The sequence below is a fragment of the Pseudophryne corroboree genome, chromosome 7 (genome assembly GCF_028390025.1).
Source record: "Pseudophryne corroboree isolate aPseCor3 chromosome 7, aPseCor3.hap2, whole genome shotgun sequence".
In the NCBI taxonomy this organism is placed as follows: domain Eukaryota; kingdom Metazoa; phylum Chordata; class Amphibia; order Anura; family Myobatrachidae; genus Pseudophryne; species Pseudophryne corroboree.
Window position 1 is genome coordinate 281,326,256 of NC_086450.1, and position 21,752 is coordinate 281,348,007.

A 21,752-nucleotide genomic window follows, 5' to 3' on the forward strand; every position below is an offset into this window, starting at 1 on the left:
CAGCTCTTCTGCATTGTTCGGTCTCATGTCTCTCATATTTCTCTTGGCAATGCCCCATACGGGGCCGGTGCTAGGGTGTTCAGCGCCCCCCCTGCAAACTATAAATTTGCGCCCTCCCATACTTTACAAAGGGACAGCGAACATAATGCCCCTTGTAGCAGTGATGCTTATACACATAATGCTCCCTGTAGTAGTGCTGCTTACACACAATGCCCCCTGTGGTAGTGGTGCCTACACACATAACACCCCCTGTACCAGTGACGCTTACACAAGACACAGTGATTCTTACACACGTAACGCCCCCTGTACCAGTGACGCTTATACACATAATGCTCCCTGTAGCAGTGCCGCTTATACACATAATGCTCCCTGTAGCAGTGCCGCTTATAAACACCATAAACCCTGTACCAGTGACGCTTACACACGTAACGTCCCCTGTACCACTGACACTTACACACATTATTCCGCACAATCACACACACACACACTGTACATACATTACACACATACATATACACACACACACACACACACACACACACACACACTGTATATACAGATACTGTACACACACACTTTCACTCACTCACTTGTTTTCCGGCCACTTACATAAGGAAGTCTGGAAGCTTATCCACTGTGTTGCAGTCTGCAGCCTGGTCCAGTGTAGCCCCGCCCCATTTTAGGTCCACACACACTGCGAGTTTGTGACAGGGAAGGAGAGGGGAGAGGATGCTTGAGGCTGCCGGCGCTGCTGCCTGTCATGGAGTGCGACAGGCGCAGCAGCCGGCAGCAGCAAGTGGGACAGGGCGGCGCCGAAGGAACATCAGCTCATCACAGGGATACAGAGCAGGGAGAGCGCCTCTCCTTTCTGGCGCCTCCCTGCATTGCATCCCTTTGCTGAGCGGTTAGCGCCGGGCCTGGCCCCATAGATTCTCTTTTTTCTTTAGCCCAGGTTAGATGCTTCTGATGTTGTTTGTTGTTTAGGAGCGGCTTGACAAGAGGAATACAACATTTGAAGCCCATGTCCAGGATCCGTCTGTGTGTGTTGGCTCTTGATGCATTAACTCCAGCCTCAGTCCACTCCTTGTGAAGCTCCCCCACACTATTGAATGGCCTTTTCCTGACAAGAAAAATAAAAGAACTGGTCTGTTGATTAGTGGTCCAAAGTCCTCTTTTCTGATTAGAGCAAATTTTACATCTCATTTAGAAACCAAGGTCCCAGAGTATGGAGGAAGAATGGAGAGGCACACAATCCAAGATGCTTGAAGTCCAGTGCGAAGTTTCCAGTCTGTGTTGATTTGGGGAGCCTGTCATCTGCTGGTGTTGGTCCACTGTGCTTTATTAAGTCCAGAGTCAACGCAGCTGTCTACCAGGACATTTTAGAGCACTTCATGCTTCCTTCAGCAGACAAGATTTATGGAGATGCTGACTTTACTTTACAGCAGGACTTGACACCTGCCCACACTGCCAAAAGTACCAAAACCTGGTTCAATGACTGTGGGATTACTGTGCTGGATTGGCCAGCAAACTTGCCTGACCTGAATCCCATAAAGAATCTATGGGGCATTGCCAAGAGGAAGATGAGAGACATGAGACCGAACAATGCAGAAGAGCTGAAGGCCGCTATTGAAGCATCCTGGTCTTCCATAACACATCAGCAGTGCCACAGGCTGATAGAATCCATGCCACGCCACATTGAGGCAGTAATGCATACAGAAGGAGCCCAAACCAAGTACTGAGTACATATGCATGATTATACTTTTCAGAGGGCTGACATTTCTGTATTTAAAATCCTTTTTTTTTTATTTATTGATTTTATGTAGTACTCTAATTTTCTGAGATTTTGAATTTGCGGTTTTCTTAAACTAAGCCACAATCATCAAAATTATAACAAATAAAGGCTTGAAATATTTCACTTTGCACGTAATGAGTCTATATAATACATTAGTTTCACCTTTTAAGTTGAATTACTGAAATAAATGAACTTTTGCACGATATTCTAATTTTTTGAGTTTCACCTTTAAACACACACACACACACACACACACACACACACACACACACACCTAAAAAAAAACCTCAAACTTTTTTGTGAATCAACAACTCAGGGTACACAAACCATCTGCTCTGTGTGACGCCGTTGAAATCATAGGACAGAATACTGTATAGGGAAACAAATTATCAAAGCAAAAAAGTACTGGCTCTCTTCTCTGCTTTTCTTGAATACGCTCTGCTTCTGCTATCACAATGAGAACAGACCCCTACACCTAATATACAGTTTGTGAAACAAATGGTCAAAATGACAGAGTTGTTACTAAGTACTTACATAGATTTCACTGTGATCAAAACGCTTTTTGAGGTTATTGATGAACGTTTCTTCATTGAGAGGTTCCAAGAGCACCATATCACCCACACCTATCATATTGTCTAGGAGTGAGGTCTTACCCTCCATCTTGGCCATGGTTCCCTACAACATAGAAAAGAAATGCGGTCATAATATGAAACAAAACATTCCAAGTCCTCAATATGACCACAAATTGAATTCAGAATCATATTTGTGAATAAACTCTCCTCTCTTCAGCTAGCCGAACCATGGGAGCCCAATACCTGTCATTATTGCAGTTTGGGAAATGACTCTGCAAACACTTGCACCCAATACAGATCAACACAGAGCACCCTCCAGCACTTTGAAGCATACTGTGTGTAATAAAAGGCTGTCAATATAAAGGAGTGTACAACTGTCACAGCTTGTCCACTAAGAGGCATGCTCTTGTGCATGGAGGCGGGCTTAGGATCTCAAATCACAAGTGCCAAGCTGTGGGGAGGAATTAACTAATATGCCTTTTTTTCCCCTGATGCTTCTCTCACTGTTGTGTCATCTATCATGTAGCATGCCAACAGGCTTTTATCCCTATGCAGGCAAACCTACGTGCTTATACCTTCATCTGAACTGTTTGAGGCCAGTGCACAGTTGAACACACGTTTGATTATCTTGCACTCACATTGCATGCTCGGAAATAAAATAAATATTACATTCCCCTATCTGCCCGCTAGGCTTTACAGCCATCGTTATCAGTGCACACTTACACTATCTCCATCCTTGGTATAGGAGATGAGTCTTAGGACAGGCATATATTTCCACAGATGCTCTACTTAGCCCACAATTCCAATGACAAACACTTGATACTCCCTCCCTAAACTCTGCCAACACCGTTACCACCCAGTTACAATCCATTGGAATATGCAGCAAATGACAAAACATCAAAAAGCTGACCTGGCGTACAACTCTGTATCACCGCCTTTGACTGCAGGTCTAGAGTCAAAAAGAACATTGCAAGTAACCTGTCTCACCAATGTTGCTCGGCTTATTTATGTAGATGCTACATAAAAAAAAAATTAAAAAAAAAATCAACTAGTTTCTTAAAGAATTATTTTTATTAACCTTTATTTTTAGGGCATGACATGTGGTCCGCAGCACTGTACTGAGGGGAAAACAAGACAGTACATGGTTTAATAGTACAATGCAGCAAACCTTCGTTTTTCCCTGTACACTTCATGCTGAAGAGACGCACTGCACGGAGTGTTTTGTCTGTAGTCAGCAACTCATTCAAAATGTCCACATGCTCAGATATACTGTATCTAAACATTCACAAACTATTAGGCGTATTCAATTGTGCGCAGGATTTTACTAGTTAGCCTCGTGCTTATTTCTGAATTACACTGGGCATGTTCACTCCTGATGCCCACGGTATTCAATGAAAAAATTGGTCACAAATTTTTGTTTTGCATGTAAAATCCCACAGCGGGATTTTCTTTATTAAATCATGCTGCAGATCCAGGAGCCGGTTTCAGGGGGGAGCTCAGTGTCAGGCTGCCATTGCTGCTAAAAAGAGACCCAGCTGGAGGGGGGAGTTTGCATTTTCCGACACTGCCTTACCTGCACAATCACCCTCACATACACAGAAACCAGCAGCACCCCCCACACATATGCCAGCAGCACCACTCACAGCAGAACCCAGTATCAGACTGGGGCATGAAGGGTCCACTGGGGGAAATGCAGTGGTAGGGGCTCATGCTTAGAGGCTTGGCTAACCATTAGTGCATGGTCTGGGCCCCTTGATAAATATATATAGTAAATACTCTAGTGCATGCATGATAATGTCCAAAATTAATAACAGCAATTAATTGTAGAAAATACACCATAGTCCTGTACATTATAATATAACATATGCACAACGTATAATTCAAGTGCATAGTCTGGAACCTGATCCCTACAGGAGGAGGTGGGGGGCCAGGCAGTGTGGCCCACCGGGGGAGTCCTGGGTGCTCAGGAAGAAGACCGAGGAAGACTTCAGCATGTTATTTGGCGGAGGCAGAGGACAGGGCTGCCAGAAGGTAAGATATTGGACTAATCAAGCTAATCGGAAACTTTCAATTGCTTTATTAGGGGGAGATATTGCTTTTAGGACAAGTTAGACTTGCTTTGAAGGTGTTCAGAAAACAACAAAAATTGATCACTGCATTAAAAAATAAACACCTTGCACCCAGTTGAAAACCAAAAATCTTGCACCTGCGGGAAAGTCCCAATAGAATATGCCCCAAAATGTGGCTTTAATTAGGAGTACACACAATCTACTGGATCCAGGTAAGGCCTCAAGTTTATCTATGTGCAAAAAAATACAAATAAATGTAAAACCTTATACAAACAAGTCAGACACGTGTAGCTGCTAATCTTATTTGGTAACAACTGCCTGTCGGGTCACTCACCTACAAAAAGGCAAAAATATCCTTTGAACCTAATGTCAACAGTGAAAAGTGTAATTTGTGAATGCTATTAACATATGTAAAGGTTCATGTTATGCATCACAATCTATCCAGGTGACATGTTTGAGACCCATTACAGATAACTGTGGTTTACCCATTCAGAAGGTGCATAACCACATGAGCTTGTACAGTAAGTTATGTCAGGATTTGTGAATAGAGCTTTGAAAGTAAGGAAATACAGGGCTGATATCAGAAAGAGTGGGAAACCAGTACAAAAAAATTAAAAAACAAAAACACAGGTCCTTAAAGCTACCCTACCCACCCAGCACAACAACATAACAAACGCTGGCACCCTTCTGTAATCCACCACAGTATTCTGAGAGAGCTGCAGAGCTACTCTAGTGTGTACACAATCACCAGCTCTCAACTAGGGATGACCACCAACCATTCAAAATCATCGATGGTCTATGACCACTGTGTTAATATTTTTGCTATAGATAGGGGAGAACCACATGGATTCCCTCCATCGATGGTGCACAAGCAATGAATATTTAATTTTATTTTTTTTACAAAGTGATAGGACACGAAGCCTAGCTCCACCCCTAACACAGCAAAGCTCAGTCCCTCAGCTCTCATTGGCCCACAGCTTACTGAATTGTAAAGCAGGGGTGACCATCGGTGGGTGAAACCATCAATGGCACCCTTGCTGATGGTTTCACACTATCGAGATTACCCATCAATTGTACCATCGATGGTGATCATCAATGAGTAAACCACCGATGGCCATCACTACTCTCAACTCATCATGCCAGAAATTAGTGATGTGCACCGGACATTTTTCGGGTTTTGTGTTTTGGTTTCGGTTCCGCGACCGTGTTTTGGATTCGGACGCGTTTTGGCAAAACCTCACCGAAAATTTTTTGTCGGATTCGGGTGTGTTTTGGATTCGGGTGTTTTTTTTTCCAAAAAACCTAAAAAAACTGCTTAAATCATAGAATTTGGGGGTCATTTTGATCCCATAGTATTATTAACCTCAATAACCATAATTTCCACTCATTTCCAGTCTATTCTGAACACCTCACAATATTATTTTTAGTCCTAAAATTTGCACCGAGGTCGCTGGATGGCTAAGCTAAGCGACACAAGTGGCCGACACAAACACCTGGCCCATCTAGGAGTGGCACTGCAGTGTCAGGCATGATGGCACTTCAAAAAAATAGTCCCCAAACAGCACATGATGCAAAGAAAAAAAAGAGGCGCACCAAGGTCGCTGTGTGACTAAGCTAAGCGACACAAGTGGCCGACACAAACACCTGGCCCATCTAGGAGTGGCACTGCAGTGTCAGGCAGGATGGTACTTCAAAAAAAATTGTCCCCAAACAGCACATGATGCAAAAAAAAAAAGAGGCGCAACAAGGTCGCTGTGTGACTAAGCTAAGCGACACAAGTGGCCGACACAAAGACCTGGCCCATCTAGGAGTGGCACTGCAGTGTCAGGCAGGATGGCACTTCAAAAAAATTGTCCCCAAACAGCACATGATGCAAAGAAAAATGAAAGAAAAAAGAGGTGCAAGATGGAATTGTCCTTGGGCCCTCCCACCCACCCTTATGTTGTATAAACAGGACATGCACACTTTAACGAACCCATCATTTCAGCGACAGGGTCTGCCACACGACTGTGACTGAAATGACTGGTTGGTTTGGGCCCCCACCAAAAAAAGAAGCAATCAATCTCTCCTTGCACAAACTGGCTCTACAGAGGCAAGATGTCCACCTCATCATCATCCTCCGATTCCTCACCCCTTTCACTGTGTACATCCCCCTCCTCACAGATTATTAATTCGTCCCCACTGGAATCCACCATCTCAGGTCCCTGTGTACTTTGTGGAGGCAATTGCTGCTGGTGAATGTCTCTACGGAGGAATTGATTATAATTCATTTTGATGAACATCATCTTCTCCACATTTTCTGGAAGTAAACTCGTACGCCGATTGCTGACAAGGTGAGCGGCTGCACTAAACACTCTTTCGGAGTACACACTGGAGGGAGGGCAACTTAGGTAGAATAAAGCCAGTTTGTGCAAGGGCTCCAAATTGCCTCTTTTTCCTGCCAGTATACGTACGGACTGTCTGACGTGCCTACTTGGATGCGGTCACTCATATAATCCTCCACCATTCTTTCAATGGTGAGAGAATCATATGAAGTGACAGTAGACGACATGTCAGTAATCGTTGGCAGGTCCTTCAGTCCGGACCAGATGTCAGCACTCGCTCCAGACTGCCCTGCATCACCGCCAGCGGGTGGGCTCGGAATTCTTAGCCTTTTCCTCGCACCCCCAGTTGCGGGAGAATGTGAAGGAGGAGATGTTGACGGGTCATGTTCCGCTTGACTTGACAATTTTCTCACCAGCAGGTCTTTGAACCTCTGCAGACTTGTGTCTGCCGGAAAGAGATACAACGTAGGTTTTAAATCTAGGATCGAGCACGGTGGCCAAAATGTAGTGCTCTGATTTCAACAGATTGACCACCCGTGAATCCTGGTTAAGCGAATTAAGGGCTCCATCCACAAGTCCCACATGCCTAGCGGAATCGCTCTGTTTTAGCTCCTCCTTCAATGTCTCCAGCTTCTTCTGCAAAAGCCTGATGAGGGGAATGACCTGACTCAGGCTGGCAGTGTCTGAACTGACTTCACGTGTGGCAAGTTCAAAGGGTTGCAGAACCTTGCACAACGTTGAAATCATTCTCCACTGCGCTTGAGTCAGGTGCATTCCCCCTCCTTTGCCTATATCGTGGCCAGATGTATAGGCTTGAATGGCCTTTTGCTGCTCCTCCATCCTCTGAAGCATATAGAGGGTTGAATTCCACCTCGTTACCACCTCTTGCTTCAGATTATGGCAGGGCAGGTTCAGGATTGTTTGGTGGTGCTCCAGTCTTCTGTACGCGGTGGCTGAATGCCGAAAGTGGCCCGCAATTCTTCGGGCCACCGACAGCATCTCTTGAACGCCCCTGTAGTTTTTTTAAATAATTCTGCACCACCAAATTCAATGTATGTACAAAACATGGGACGTGCTGGAATTTGCCCAGATGTAATGCACGCACAATATTGCTGGCGTTGTCCGATGTCACAAATCCCCAGGAGAGTCCAATTGGGGTAAGCCATTCTGCGATGATCTTCCTCAGTTTCCGTAAGAGGTTGTCAGCTGTGTGCCTCTTCTGGAAAGCGGTGATACAAAGCGTAACCTGCCTAGGAACGAGTTGGCGTTTGCGAGATGCTGCTACTGGTGCCGCCGCTGCTGTTCTTGCTGCGGGAGGCAATACATCTACCCAGTGGGCTGTCACAGTCATATAGTCCTGAGTCTGCCCTGCTCCACTTGTCCACATGTCCGTGGTTAAGTGGATATTGGGTACAACTGCATTTTTTAGGACACTGGTGAGTCTTTTTCTGAGGTCTGTGTACATTTTCGGTATCGCCTGCCTAGAGAAATGGAACCTAGATGGTATTTGGTACCGGGGACACAGTACCTCAATCAAGTCTCTAGTTGCCTCTGAATTAACGGTGGATACCGGAACCACGTTTCTCACCGCCCAGGCTGCCAAGGCCTGAGTTATCTGCTTTGCAGCAGGATGACTGCTGTGATATTTCATCTTCCTCGCAAAGGACTGTTGGACAGTCAATTGCTTACTGGAAGTAGTACAAGTGGTCTTCCGACTTCCCCTCTGGGATGATGACGATCGACTCCCAGCAGCTACAACAGCAGCGCCAGCAGCAGTAGGCGTTACACTCAAGGATGCATCGGAGGAATCCCAGGCAGGAGAGGACTCGTCAAACTTGCCAGTGACATGGCCTGCAGGACTATTGGCTTTCCTGGGTAAGGAGGAAATTGACACTGAGGGAGTTGGTGGTGTGGTTTGCAGGAGCTTGGTTACAAGAGGAAGGGATTTAGTGGTCAGTGGACTGCTTCCGCTGTCACCCAAAGTTTTTGAACTTGTCACTGACTTATGATGAATGCGCTGCAGGTGACGTATAAGGGAGGATGTTCCGAGGTGGTTAAAGTCCTTACCCCTACTTATTACAGCTTGACAAAGGCAACACACGGCTTGACACCTGTTGTCCGCATTTGTGTTTAAATAATTCCACACTGAAGAGCTGATTTTTTTTTGTATTTTGACCAGGCATGTCAATGGCCATATTCGTCCCACGGACAACAGGTGTCTCCCCGGGTGCCTGACTTAAACAAACCACCTCACCATCAGAATCCTCCTTGTCAATTTCCTCCCCAGCGCCAGCAACACCCATATCCTCATCCTGGTGTACTTCAACAGTGACATCTTCAATTTGACTATCAGGAACTGGACTGCGGTGCTCCTTCCAGCACTTGCAGGGGGCGTGCAAATGGTGGAAGGCGCAAGCTCTTCCCGTCCAGTGTTGGGTAGGTCAGGCATCGCAACCGACACAATTGGACTCTCCTTGGGTATTTGTGATTTAGAAGAACGCACAGTTCTTTGCTGTGCTTTTGCCAGCTTAAGTCTTTTCATTTTTCTAGCGAGAGGATGAGTGCTTCCATCCTCATGTGAAGCTGAACCACTAGCCATGAACATAGACCAGGGCCTCAGCCGTTCCTTGCCACTCCGTGTCGTAAATGGCATATTGGCAAGTTTACGCTTCTCCTCAGACGCTTTTAATTTTGATTTTTGGGTCATTTTACTGAACTTTTGTTTTTTTGATTTTACATGCTCTCTACTATGACATTGGGCATCGGCCTTGGCAGACGACGTTGATGGCATTTCATCGTCTCGGCCATGACTAGTGGCAGCAGCTTCAGCACGAGGTGGAAGTGGATCTTGATCTTTCCCTATTTTAACCTCCACATTTTTGTTCTCCATATTTTAATGTGTGGAATTATATGCCAGTATCAATAGCAATGGCCTACTACTATATATACTGCGCACAACTAAAATGCACCACAGGTATAGAATGTAGATGGATAGTATACTTAATGACGACACAGAGGTAGGTACAGCAGTGGCCTTCCGTACTGTACTGCTATATATAGTATACTGGTGGTCACTGTGTCAGCAAACTGCAAAACTAAAATGCACCACAGGTATAGAATGTAGATGGATAGTATACTTAATTACGACACAGAGGTAGGTACAGCAGTGGCCTTCCATACCGTACTGCTATATATAGTATACTGGTGGTCACTGTGTCAGCAAAACTCTGCACTGTACTCCTCCTATATAACATTATACTGGTGGTCCCGACTCCCAAGTCCCCACAATAAAGCAGCACACTGAGCACAGATATGGAGTGTTTTTCAGGCAGACAACGTATAATGGTGGTCACTGTCAGCAAAACTCTGCACTGTACTCCTCCTATATAATATTAATAATACTGGTGGTCCCCAGTCCCCACATTAAAATAAAGCAGCACACTGAGCACAGATATGGAGTGTTTTTCAGGCAGACAACGTATACTGGTGATCACTGTCAGCAAAACTCTGCACTGTACTCCTGCTATATAATACAGCTGCTCCCCAGTCCCCACAATTAAGCAGTGTGAGCACAGATATATATGCAGCACACTGAGCACAGATATGGAGCGTTTTTTTCAGGCAGAGAACGGATAACTGGTGGTCACTGATCAGCAAAACTCTGCACTGTACTCCTCCTATATTATACAGCTGCTCCCCAGTCCTCCCCACAATGAATTAAGCAATAATGCACAATCAAATTCAACAATAACGGAGGACGCCAGCCACGTCCTCTCCCTAACATTTGCAATGCACGAGTGAAAATGGCGGCGACGCGCGGCTGCTTATATAGAATCCGAATCTCGCGAGAATCCGACAGCGGGATGATGACGTTCGGGCGCGCTCGGGTTACCCGAGCCATACGGGAGAATCCGAGTATGGCTCGGACCCGTGTAAAAGGGTGAAGTTCGGGGGGGTTCGGTTTCCGAGAAACCGAACCCGCTCATCACTACCAGAAACGAGCTGCTCAATGCTTTCAGGAGGCCAGACTGCATATGGGGGTGTGGCCATATAACTGGTTGCCAACAAACCTGACTGCAGCACTCTCTGGGGTCTATTCATGAAGCAGTGAAAAGAGTGGAGAAGTGAGCCTGTAGTGAAGTTGCCCATGGCAACCAATAAGCTGCTCCGTACAATTGTATAATTTGCAAATTATAGATGTTACTTAAATGCTGATTGGTTGTCATGGGCAACTGGCTCACTTCTCTACACTTTTCACTGCTTAATGAATAGACCCCTCTGTGCCTGCAATGAGCAGCTAGGTATAAATAAAAATAAAACGGATTGTGGATGGCGCCCCTTGGCAATCCAAGACGCCCTAGACAGGGTCCCTTACTGCTGTAACCCTGTTTCCCCCTGATGGCGGCCCTAATGACATAAGGAGATGTATGGTAGACTTACCATAGTTAAATCTTTCTGCGAGGTCCACTGGGTTCCACAGGGAATACATCGGGGTGTAGAGTTGGATCTTGATCCAGAGGCACCAACAGGCTGAAGCTTTGACTGTTCCCAGGGTGCATTGCATGGCCTCCTCTATAACCCCGCCCCCGGAAAATGGAGCTCAGTTTCGTTAACTAGTCCAGTGCAGTAGCAGGTAAAAGAGAAGGCAGATGTTAGTCACATATAACCACATTCTCACGACAGGAGAAGAGACCAGCGGCTAATGCCATACAAACCCGAAGAAAGTGTGTCAGGGTGGGTGCCCTGTGGAACCCAGTGTACCTCGCAGAAAGATTTAACCATGGTAAGTCTACCGTAAATCTCCTTTTCTGCAGTGGAGTACATGGAGTTTCACAGGGAATACATCGGGGATCTCTTAAAGCAGTTCCTCATGGGAGGGGATGCACAGTAGCGGGCATAAGAACCCGGCGTCCAAAGGAACCATCCTGGGAGGTGGAAGTACCAAAGGCATAAAACCTAACGAACGTTTTCACTGAGGACCACGTAGCCGCCTTGCACAATTGTTCAGCAGGCGCGCCACGGCGGGCCACCCAAGAAGGTCCAACAGACAGAGTAGAATGGGCTTTGATAGCAGCAGGAGCCGGAAGACCAGCCTGTGCATATGCTTGTGCAATCACCATTCTAATCCATCCAACAGACAGATCCCATGGAACCACAGGAGGGACACAGGGAGGCTGAATCCATAAAACGCCTTGAGTGAAAGTATGAATGTCAGGAAGAGACGCAATCTTCCTCTAAAACCACACCAAGGCACAAATATGAAACCTTGAGGGAGGCCAGACGAAGGCCTAAGTCTAGGCCTTGTTGCAAAAAAGCCAAAAAAGTGTGGAAGTTCTGAAATTGTATGCATCGTAACTCTTAGCAGCACACCAGGTGAAGTAAGAATTCCAGACCCTGTAATAAATCTGTGCAGAAGCCGGTTTGCGGGCCTTCAACATAGTTTGGATAACCGCCTTGGAGAATCCTTTGGCCATCAGGAGTGAAGCTTCAAGAGCCACGACATCAAAGCCAGTCTGGCCAGGTCTGGGTAGACACAAGGGCCCTGAACGTGGAGCTCTTGGCACTGAGGAAGTAGAAGAGGACGCTCAATCGATAGACCATGCAGGTCTGAGAACCAATGCCATCTGGGCCACGCTGGAGGGACTAGAAGTAGTATTCCTCCTCCTTGCTTGAACTTTCTAAGTACCCTGGGCAGGAGTGACACTGGAGGGAACGCGTATGGCAGCTGAAAGTTCCATGGAATTGCCAGTGCGTCAATGAACGCTGCTTGAGGATCCCTGGTCTTCGAAGACCGGAACCTTGTGATTGTATCGAGACGCCATCAGGTCTATATCTGGTAGTCCCCACTTGTCCACTAGGAGTTGAAAGACTTCCGCAAGAAGTTTCCACTCTCCGGCGTGTTTGTCCTGACAAATGAGGAGATCCACTTCCAGTTGAGGACTCTGGGAATGAACACCGCCGATATTGCTGGCAGATGGCGTTCCGCCCAACAAAGGACTTTTGACACTTCCAGCATTGCCATGCGGCTTAGAGTGCCAACTTGATGATTTATGTATGCCACTGTGGTGGCGTTGTCTGATTGTACTTGAACAGGCCTGCTCTGTATCAGAGCTAGGGCAAGCGTCAAAGCATTGAACACTGCGTGCAATTCCAGAATGTTTATCAGGAGGAGAGATTCCTCCTTGGTCTACCGACCCTGGAAAGAGTGTTGCTCTAGCACCACGCCCCAACCGCGCAGACTGGCGTCTGTAATCAGTAGGACCCAGTTTGGGATCCAGAAGGGACGGCCCCTGCTCAAATGTTGGTCCTGTAGCCACCAGCTCAGTGACAGACGAACCTCCGGAATCAAGGAGATCATTTGAGATCTGATCCGGTGAGGCAGGCCGACCCACTTGGAAAGGATTAACCTCTGCAGAGGGCCGGAATGAAATTGAGCATAGTTATCACTGACCTGGTCGAAGGGTGTTGTGGACTCGGGGCTTCTTCCGGTGACAGGGATAGAGGAACCGCTACTGGGTCGCAATAGAGATGGCCGGATGTAGGTCTTCTTCATACAGGATGAAGACGGTAAGCAGGAAGCACGGAGGAATGATGAAGGTCTCCTGAAAAACAAGACTAGTGAAAGTGCTGAGTGCTGAGGTACAGAGATGCTGGTATTATTGAGGTGCTGAAGGCACTGAGGTGCTGAGACACCGAGGTACTGAGGTGTTGGAGTTCTGTGATACTAAGGTGCAGAGGCTCCGAGGTGCTGAGGTTCTATGGTGCTGAGGCACCGGAGTGCTGAGGAACAGAGGCACTAAGGTGCCGAGGTAATGAGGTGCTGATGGCGCTCAGGCGCCTTGGTGGCACGGAGGTGCGTGATAGCGCTCGGGCGCTTGGAGGCACGGAAGTGCGTGATGGCGCTCGGGCGCTTGGAGGCACGGAGGTGCGTGATGGCGCTCGGGCGCTTGGAGGCACGGAGGTGCGTGATGGCGCTCGGGCGCTTGGAGGCACGTGATGGCGCTCGGGCGCTTGGAGGCACGGAGGTGCGTGATGGCGCTCGGGCGCTTGGAGGCACGGAGGTGCGTGATGGCGCTCGGGCGCTTGGAGGCACGGAGGTGCGTGATGGCGCTCGGGCGCTTGGAGGCACGGAGGTGCGTGATGGCGCTCGGGCGCTTGGAGGCACGGAGGTGCGTGATGGCGCTCGGCCGCTTGGAGGCACGGAGGTGCGTGATGGCGCTCGGGCGCTTGGAGGCACGGAGGTGCGTGATGGCGCTCGGGCGCTTGGAGGCACGGTGGTGCGTGATGGCGCTCGGGCGCTTGGAGGCACGGAGGTGCGTGATGGCGCTCGGGCGCTTGGAGGCACGGAGGTGCGTGATGGCGCTCGGGCGCTTGGAGGCACGGAGGTGCGTGATGGTGCTCGGGCGCTTGGAGGCACGGAGGTGCGTGATGGCGCTCGGGCGCTTGGAGGCACGGAGGTGCGTGATGGCGCTCGGGCGCTTGGAGGCACGGAGGTGCGTGATGGCGCTCGGGCGCTTGGAGGCACGGAAGTGCGTGGAGACACTGGAGACACTGGAGACACTGGAGACACAGCGGAAAATAGGAACAAGGGAGCTCTGGAAATCACTGCTTCTGACAAGCAGAACGATGATACACAGGCGCCGGCTCCCTGCTCGGCGTCTGGCTTTGAACCTCCCGCCTTGGTCTGATTGGCGGAGCAGGCAGATGACGTCAGCCCCGCTCCGCCTACCTAATCTAAAGCAGCATGGCGGCGCCCTCGCTCCGGGAGCCGCCGGAGAGACCCGCCGACCCGACGCCGGACCCCCGAGGCCGCCGGAGGGGAGAGACGCCAGGCCATCCAGGACACCCGCAGCGGTAAGCGCGGACGCCGCTGCCCGCGGGGTGTGACAGTACCCCCTCCTCCAGGAGTGGCCCCTGGACACTTTCCGGGTTTAGTTGGATGTCTGGAATGGAAGATTCGAACCAGTCGGGGAGCCATTACCTCAGTAGCATTGATCCAACTTCTCTCTTCAGGACCATAACCTTTCCATTCTACCAAGTACTGTAATTTCTTATGAAAATAACGAGAGTCAAGAATAGCTTTGATTTCAAATTCTGTCCCAGCTTCAGACACAGTAGTAGTTGGCCTAGGAGATGCTGAGTGGAACCGATTTAGAATGAGGGGGCGGAGGAGAGAGACGTGGAAGGAGTTTGGAATTCGAAGGTGGGAAGGCAACTCCAATTTGCAAACGACCGGGTTCAAGACTTGCCGCACTGAGAAAGGACCAATGAACCTTGGGGCAAATTTCATGGTGGGTACTTTCAAACGAAGATTGCGGGTAGAGAGCCATACCTTGTCACCAACCTTATATTGAGGAGCTGCTCGTCGTTTCCTATCCGCAAAGAATTTATAGCGACCGGAAACCCTCTTAAGATTGGCATGAACTCGGCTCCAAATTTGAGTGAAATGTCGAAGAGTTGAGGCTGCAGCAGGAACTTCTTCTGGAGGACAAATGGGCAACTCCGGAACTTGGGGATGAAATCCATAATTAATAAAGAATGGAGACTCACCAGTGGAAGAATGATAAAAATGGTTGTGGGCAAACTCAGCCCACGGCAACAACTCCACCCAGTTATCTTGAGAAGGGGAAAGGTAAATACGGAGAAAAGTCTCTAGATCCTGATTGACGCGTTCAGTTTGCCCATTAGTCTGTGGATGGTAAGCAGAAGAGAATTTGAGCTTAATTTGTAGAGTTGAACAGAGGGCTCTCCAGAATCTCGCTGTAAACTGTACTCCCCGATCTGAGACTATTTCCAGAGGTAACCCGTGCAGGCGGAAATGCTCTTGGATAAATAACAGGGCCAACTTGGAAGCGGTGGGTAATCCGGTCAACGGAATAAAATGTGCCATCTTGGAGAATCGGTCAATGATCACCCAAATGGTGTTATGACCCTTAGAGAGCGGTAATTCAGTAACAAAGTCCATCGAGATATGAGTCCAAGGCCTTTTAGGAATGGACAAAGGATGCAACAAACCCGTAGGCGGCAGACGTGGAGTTTTGTGCTGAGCACATTGAGGACACGAATTTACATACTCTTGAACATCTTTTTTCATAGTGTCCCACCAGTATGATCTTCGCAGAAATTCCCACATTTTCTGAATTCCCGGATGACCAGAAAACTTAGAAGTGTGTGCCCACTGCAACAGTCTCGGTCGAAATTTAACTGGTACCGACATTCTTGCCGGAGGAGGGCCCAACCTAGTGGGAGCTGCAGAAATAGAGATGGGACTGAGGATTAATGCCTTCCCCATAGTATTCTCCTCATCGGAAGCCATCACTGAACGGGATAGGGCATCCGCCTTGGTATTTAGAATTCCAGCCCGATACTTGATGATAAAGGAGAATCTGGTAAAGAAGAGCGCCCATCTCGCCTGACGGGGGTTCAAACATTGGGCCGTCTTTAGATACAGTAAATTCTTCTGGTCCGTAAAAATTGTAATTAAGTGTTTAGCACCCTCCAGAAGATACCTCCATTCTTCCAACGCAGATTTAATTGCTAGTAGCTCTTTGTCTCCGATGGTGTAATTTAGTTCAGCAGGGGAGAACTTGCGAGAATGAAACCCACACGGATGCAACTTCCCATCTGAGGCGTATTGCGAGAGTACAGCACCTACGCCTACCGTGGAAGCATCAACCTCCAAAAAGAATGGTTTTAGGAAATCTGGCTGCTGAAGTACGGGAGCAGATATAAAGGCGGTCTTCAACTGTTTGAACGCTGCTATTGCTTCAGAAGGCCAATTGCTTGGGTCAGCCCCTTTTTTAGTCAGAGCCGTAATAGGTGCCACGATGGTAGAGAAACCTCTTATAAATTTCCGATAATTTGCGAATCCTAGAAATCGTTGCACTGCTTTTAAGGAAAGAGGTTGAGTCCAATCCCGGATGGCCGAAAGTTTCTCCGGATCCATACGCAATTCAGTTCCAGAAATAATGTAGCCCAAAAATGAAATAGAATGAACCTCAAAAGGTGCACTTGGAGATCTTGCCATAAAGATGATTCTTGCGCAACCGAAGGAGTACTTCCTTAACTTGTAGTCGGTGCTCAGAAAGATTCTTAGAAAAAATCAAAATGTCATCCAAATAGACTACTACATTCAGATACAACATATCCCGAAAGACTTCATTAATGAATCCTTGAAAGACTGCGGGGGCGTTGCTGAGGCCAAATGGCATTACCAGGTACTCATAATGCCCATCTCTCGTATTGAAAGCCGTCTTCCACTCATCTCCTTGACGAATACGTATCAAGTTGTATGCTCCTCTTAAGTCAAGCTTAGTAAATACTCGAGCTCCACGCACTCTATCGAAAAGCTCTGTGATGAGCGGCAGAGGATACTTGTTTTTAATGGTGACTTCATTTAAACCACGATAGTCGATGCATGGTCTCAGCCCTCCATCTTTTTTCTTTACAAAGAAGAAGCCAGCTCCCGCTGGAGAAGTGGAGGGACGGATGAAGCCCTTCTGCAAATTCGACTTAATGTACTCAGACATAGCTTGTGTCTCTGGAACCGACAAAGGATAAGTGCGACCTCGAGGCGGTATTTTCCCAGGAATGAGATCAATGGGACAGTCCCAAGCCCTATGCGGAGGTAATTTATCAGCCGCCTGTTCCGAGAAGACATCCAAAAACTCTCGATAAGCCTCAGGAACTAACTCCACGTCCAATTTGGCCGACGCACGGAGTGGAACGACAGGAGTAAGACAATTCAATCGGCAGAAAGGACTCCAAGAAATTATTTGTGTCGACCCCCAGTCGACACGAGGGTTGTGTAGCCTGAGCCAGGGAAAACCCAAAACGAGATCATGAGACATTTCCTGAATAGCTAGAAACTTCAGTTGTTCATGATGTAAAGCTCCCACTTGTAGCTGAATTGATTCAGACTGACTCGTAATCAAGGCGTTAGGAATTTGAACCCCGTTAATGGCTGTAATAGTAATAGGTCGTTCGACCAACTGTAATTTCAAACCCAAACTCTGGGCGCAGGAAAGAGAAATAAAATTCCCCGCAGCACCTGAATCCAAAAGAGCCATAACGGTCTTGACTTTTGTTTTAGTAGACAAAGATACTGAGAGTAAACAGTCCACTTCTGGAGAAGATTGAGAAACCACACCCAGCTTGACTTCCCCGTAACAGGCTAGGATTGCCCGTTTCCCGGGCGAGCTTTGCAAGACTTGAGGAAGTGATCCGCGGCTCCACAGTAGAGGCAAAGTTTGTTCTCACGCCGACGCTGTCGCTCCTCTGGAGACAGTCGAGACCGATTAATCTGCATGGGTTCGTCTGGAGCTGTCGTAACCGATGGTTTAGACGGAGGAGCCCGGAATCTGCACCGATCAGACCAAGAACGTTCGCCAACTCGTTCCTGCATGCGGAGATCCACTTTCACACAGAGCGAGATCAACTGTTCCAAGGAATCTGGCAAATCTCTTGTAATCAATTCGTCTTTAAGACGGTCGGACAGCCCGTTCCAGAAAGCGGCCCGTAAGGCATCATTATCCCAGCGCAATTCGGAAGCTATGGTCTGAAAATGAATCACATACTGACCCACTGAACGAGAGCCTTGTCGAACTCTAAGAAGATCTGAAGAGGCAGCGGCCGTTCTGCCAGGCTCATCAAAGATCCGGCGGAAAGATGAGATGAAATTAGTGTAGTTGGAAACCAAAGGATCAGATCGCTCCCATAAAGGAGACACCCATTCCAACGCTGAACCCTCAAGCAAGGAAATAATGTATGCTACTTTGGATCGATCCGTGGGAAAATTGTGTGCGAGGAGTTCAAACTGCACCTCGCACTGGTTAAGAAAACCACGGCAATTCTTCGGGTTGCCGTTGTAGCGAGAGGGAGTAGGAAGCTGAAGGCGTGACCTGGTACCGGACACTGCGTGAGCATTAACAGGAACGGCTGCCGGAGTGGGTACTGGAGCTGGAACTGGAACTACTGAAGCCAGGGAAACCTGAATTTGATCCAACCTGCCGGATAGCTCTTGGAGATACCGCATCACCTGATTTTGCGCCGCTTCCTGACTCTGTACACGGGAAACCAGATCTTGGATGGCACTTGCTTCTGGGTTCCGATTCCCCGGGTCCATGTGGCCTGTGCATACTATCACTGACCTGGTCGAAGGGTGTTGTGGACTCGGGGCTTCTTCCGGTGACAGGGAAGAGGAACCGCTACTGGGTCGCAATAGAGATGGCCGGATGTAGGTCTTCTTCATACAGGATGAAGACGGTAAGCAGGAAGCACGGAGGAATGATGAAGGTCTCCTGAAAAACAAGACTAGTGAAAGTGCTGAGTGCTGAGGTACAGAGATGCTGGTATTATTGAGGTGCTGAAGGCACTGAGGTGCTGAGACACCGAGGTACTGAGGTGTTGGAGTTCTGTGATACTAAGGTGCAGAGGCTCCGAGGTGCTGAGGTTCTATGGTGCTGAGGCACCGGAGTGCTGAGGAACAGAGGCACTAAGGTGCCGAGGTAATGAGGTGCTGATGGCGCTCAGGCGCCTTGGTGGCACGGAGGTGCGTGATAGCGCTCGGGCGCTTGGAGGCACGGAAGTGCGTGATGGCGCTCGGGCGCTTGGAGGCACGGAGGTGCGTGATGGCGCTCGGGCGCTTGGAGGCACGGAGGTGCGTGATGGCGCTCGGGCGCTTGGAGGCACGGAGGTGCGTGATGGCGCTCGGGCGCTTGGAGGCACGGAGGTGCGTGATGGCGCTCGGGCGCTTGGAGGCACGGAGGTGCGTGATGGCACTCGGGCGCTTGGAGGCACGGAGGTGCGTGATGGCGCTCGGGCGCTTGGAGGCACGGAGGTGCGTGATGGCGCTCGGGCGCTTGGAGGCACGGAAGTGCGTGATGGCGCTCGGGCGCTTGGAGGCACGGAAGTGCGTGGAGACACTGGAGACACTGGGACACTGGAGACACAGCGGAAAATAGGAACAAAGGAGCTCTGGAAATCACTGCTTCTGACAAGCAGAACGATGATACACAGGCGCCGGCTCCCTGCTCGGTGTCTGGCTTTGAACCTCCCACCTTGGTCTGATTGGCGGAGCAGGCAGATGACGTCAGCCCCGCTCCGCCTACCTAATCTAAAGCAGCATGGCGGCGCCCTCGCTCCGGGAGCCGCCGGAGAGACCCGCCGACCCGACGCCGGACCCCCGAGGCCGCCGGAGGGGAGAGACGCCAGGCCATCCAGGACACCCGCAGCGGTAAGCGCGGCCGCCGCTGCCCGCGGGGTGTGACAGTAGTCTACCATGTCGAAAGCAGACATCACGTAGCCTAGTACTTGCATCGCTGAGTGTATCGACACTCGTGGTTGAGAGAGGAAGTATCTGATCCTGTTCTGAAGTTTTAGGATTTTCTATGGAGACAAAAACAATCTTTGGTTGTGTGTGTTCAACAGTGCCCCCGGGGGACCAGGGAGGACTTTTTCCAATTGATCAGCCATCTGTGGGCTGTGAGGAACATCTTGGGAGGTCGCCAGGATCAGCAGGTCGTCCAGGTACGGCAGGATCCTGAATCCCTGTTGGCGGAGATGAGCTGTCATCACGGCCATGACCTTGGTGAAAATCCGAGGGGCCGTAGTCATTCCAAACGGCAGAGCCCTGAATTGATAACGGAGGTTGTCAATAGCAAACCGCAGATATTGCTGATGCGAAATGGCAATAGGTATATGCAGGTAAGCATCCTATATATCCAGGGATACCATGTAGTCCCCAGGTTCCATGGCCAGTACAATGGAGCACAGTGTTTCCATACAGAACTTGGAAACTCTCACAAACTTGTTCAGTGACTTGAGGTTGAGAATTAGCCCATTGGGTTTCGGTACTAGAAACAGGGTCAAGTAGTAGCCCCTTCCTCTTTGAGAGATAGGAGTGGTGGTGCCGGTGCCTTTCTCCAGGAGGGATTGGACAACCAAGTGTAGAGCTCGCACCTTCAACGGGTCCGATGGGATGACCATTGCGTAGAACTGGCGAAGGGGACGTCTCTTGAAGTAGACAGCGTACCCGTGAGACAACTTCCTGCACCCACGCATCTGAAGAACTTTTAGCTTTCAGAGCAGAAGGAGCAGTGTTCAGAAGGTACGCAGTCTTAGCAGATCTTCAGTCACAATCTTATTAAGATCTTCTCCAAATAGGATGTATCCCTTAAAAGGGAGTACCTCTAGAGTCTTCTTGGAATCTAGGTCCACCTTCCAGGACCGCAACCATAGAATCCGGCGAGCCAGAATAGACGTAGCGCACGCTTTGGACACCAGAATACCTGCCTCAGAGGTCGCCTCTTCAATATAATGGGAGGCGGTGGTAATGTGAGACAAACACTGTTTGGCAATATAAGAAATATCCTGAGGTAGCTCTTCCTCCAAAACCTGAACCCACGCATCAATAGCTTTTGCAGCTCAGGAGGCCGCAATAGTGGACCTGTGAATTGCCCCAGTTAGGGAATAAATACACTTCAGGCATCCCTTCACACGCTTATCTGTCGGCTCCTTCAGGGAGGTGACAGTGGTAACAGGCAGAGAAGAGGAAACCACAATCCGGGCGACATGGGAGTCGACCGGCAGAGTTTCCCACTTGTTAGTCAACTATGCAGGGATAGGAAAACAAGCCAACATCTTCTTGGACAGGGCAAACTTTTTTCTTGGGGAGATCCAAGCCTCTTGACGTATGTCAATTAAAAGGTCAGAGTGAGGAAAAACCACCTTTGCCACCTTCTTACGCTTGAATTTATCAGGCATTTTTTTGTAATGCAGTAGTGCAGCCATTCCCAACCGCGGTCCTCAAGGCACACCAACAGTGCAGGTTTTAGTGATATCCAGGCTGCAGCACAGATGGTTAAATCAAAATAACTGAGCTACTAATTAAGTCACCTGTGCTGAAGCCTGGATATCACTAAAACCTGCACTGTTTGGACCGTGGTTGGGAATGCCTGCAGTAGTGGGATCAGCTTCATCATCAATCTGGAGAACC

The 21,752-nt window shown here is 48.8% G+C and overlaps 1 protein-coding gene across 4 annotated transcripts in view; it reads right to left on the reverse strand.

The window, feature by feature from the left end:
- MYO1B (myosin IB) overlaps positions 1–21,752 on the reverse strand; it is a 518,726-nt gene that overhangs the window by 355,999 nt on the left and 140,975 nt on the right. For 3 of the 4 annotated variants that reach the window (XM_063934156.1, XM_063934153.1, XM_063934155.1), the window contains exon 2: positions 2,327–2,467. In XM_063934156.1, coding sequence (XP_063790226.1) covers positions 2,327–2,461 — 135 coding nt within the window. In that variant the 5' untranslated portion in view covers positions 2,462–2,467. Of the gene's footprint in view, positions 1–2,326; positions 2,468–2,607; positions 2,713–21,752 lie in introns of those variants that run through there. The other variant, XM_063934154.1, reaches the window with a different exon arrangement.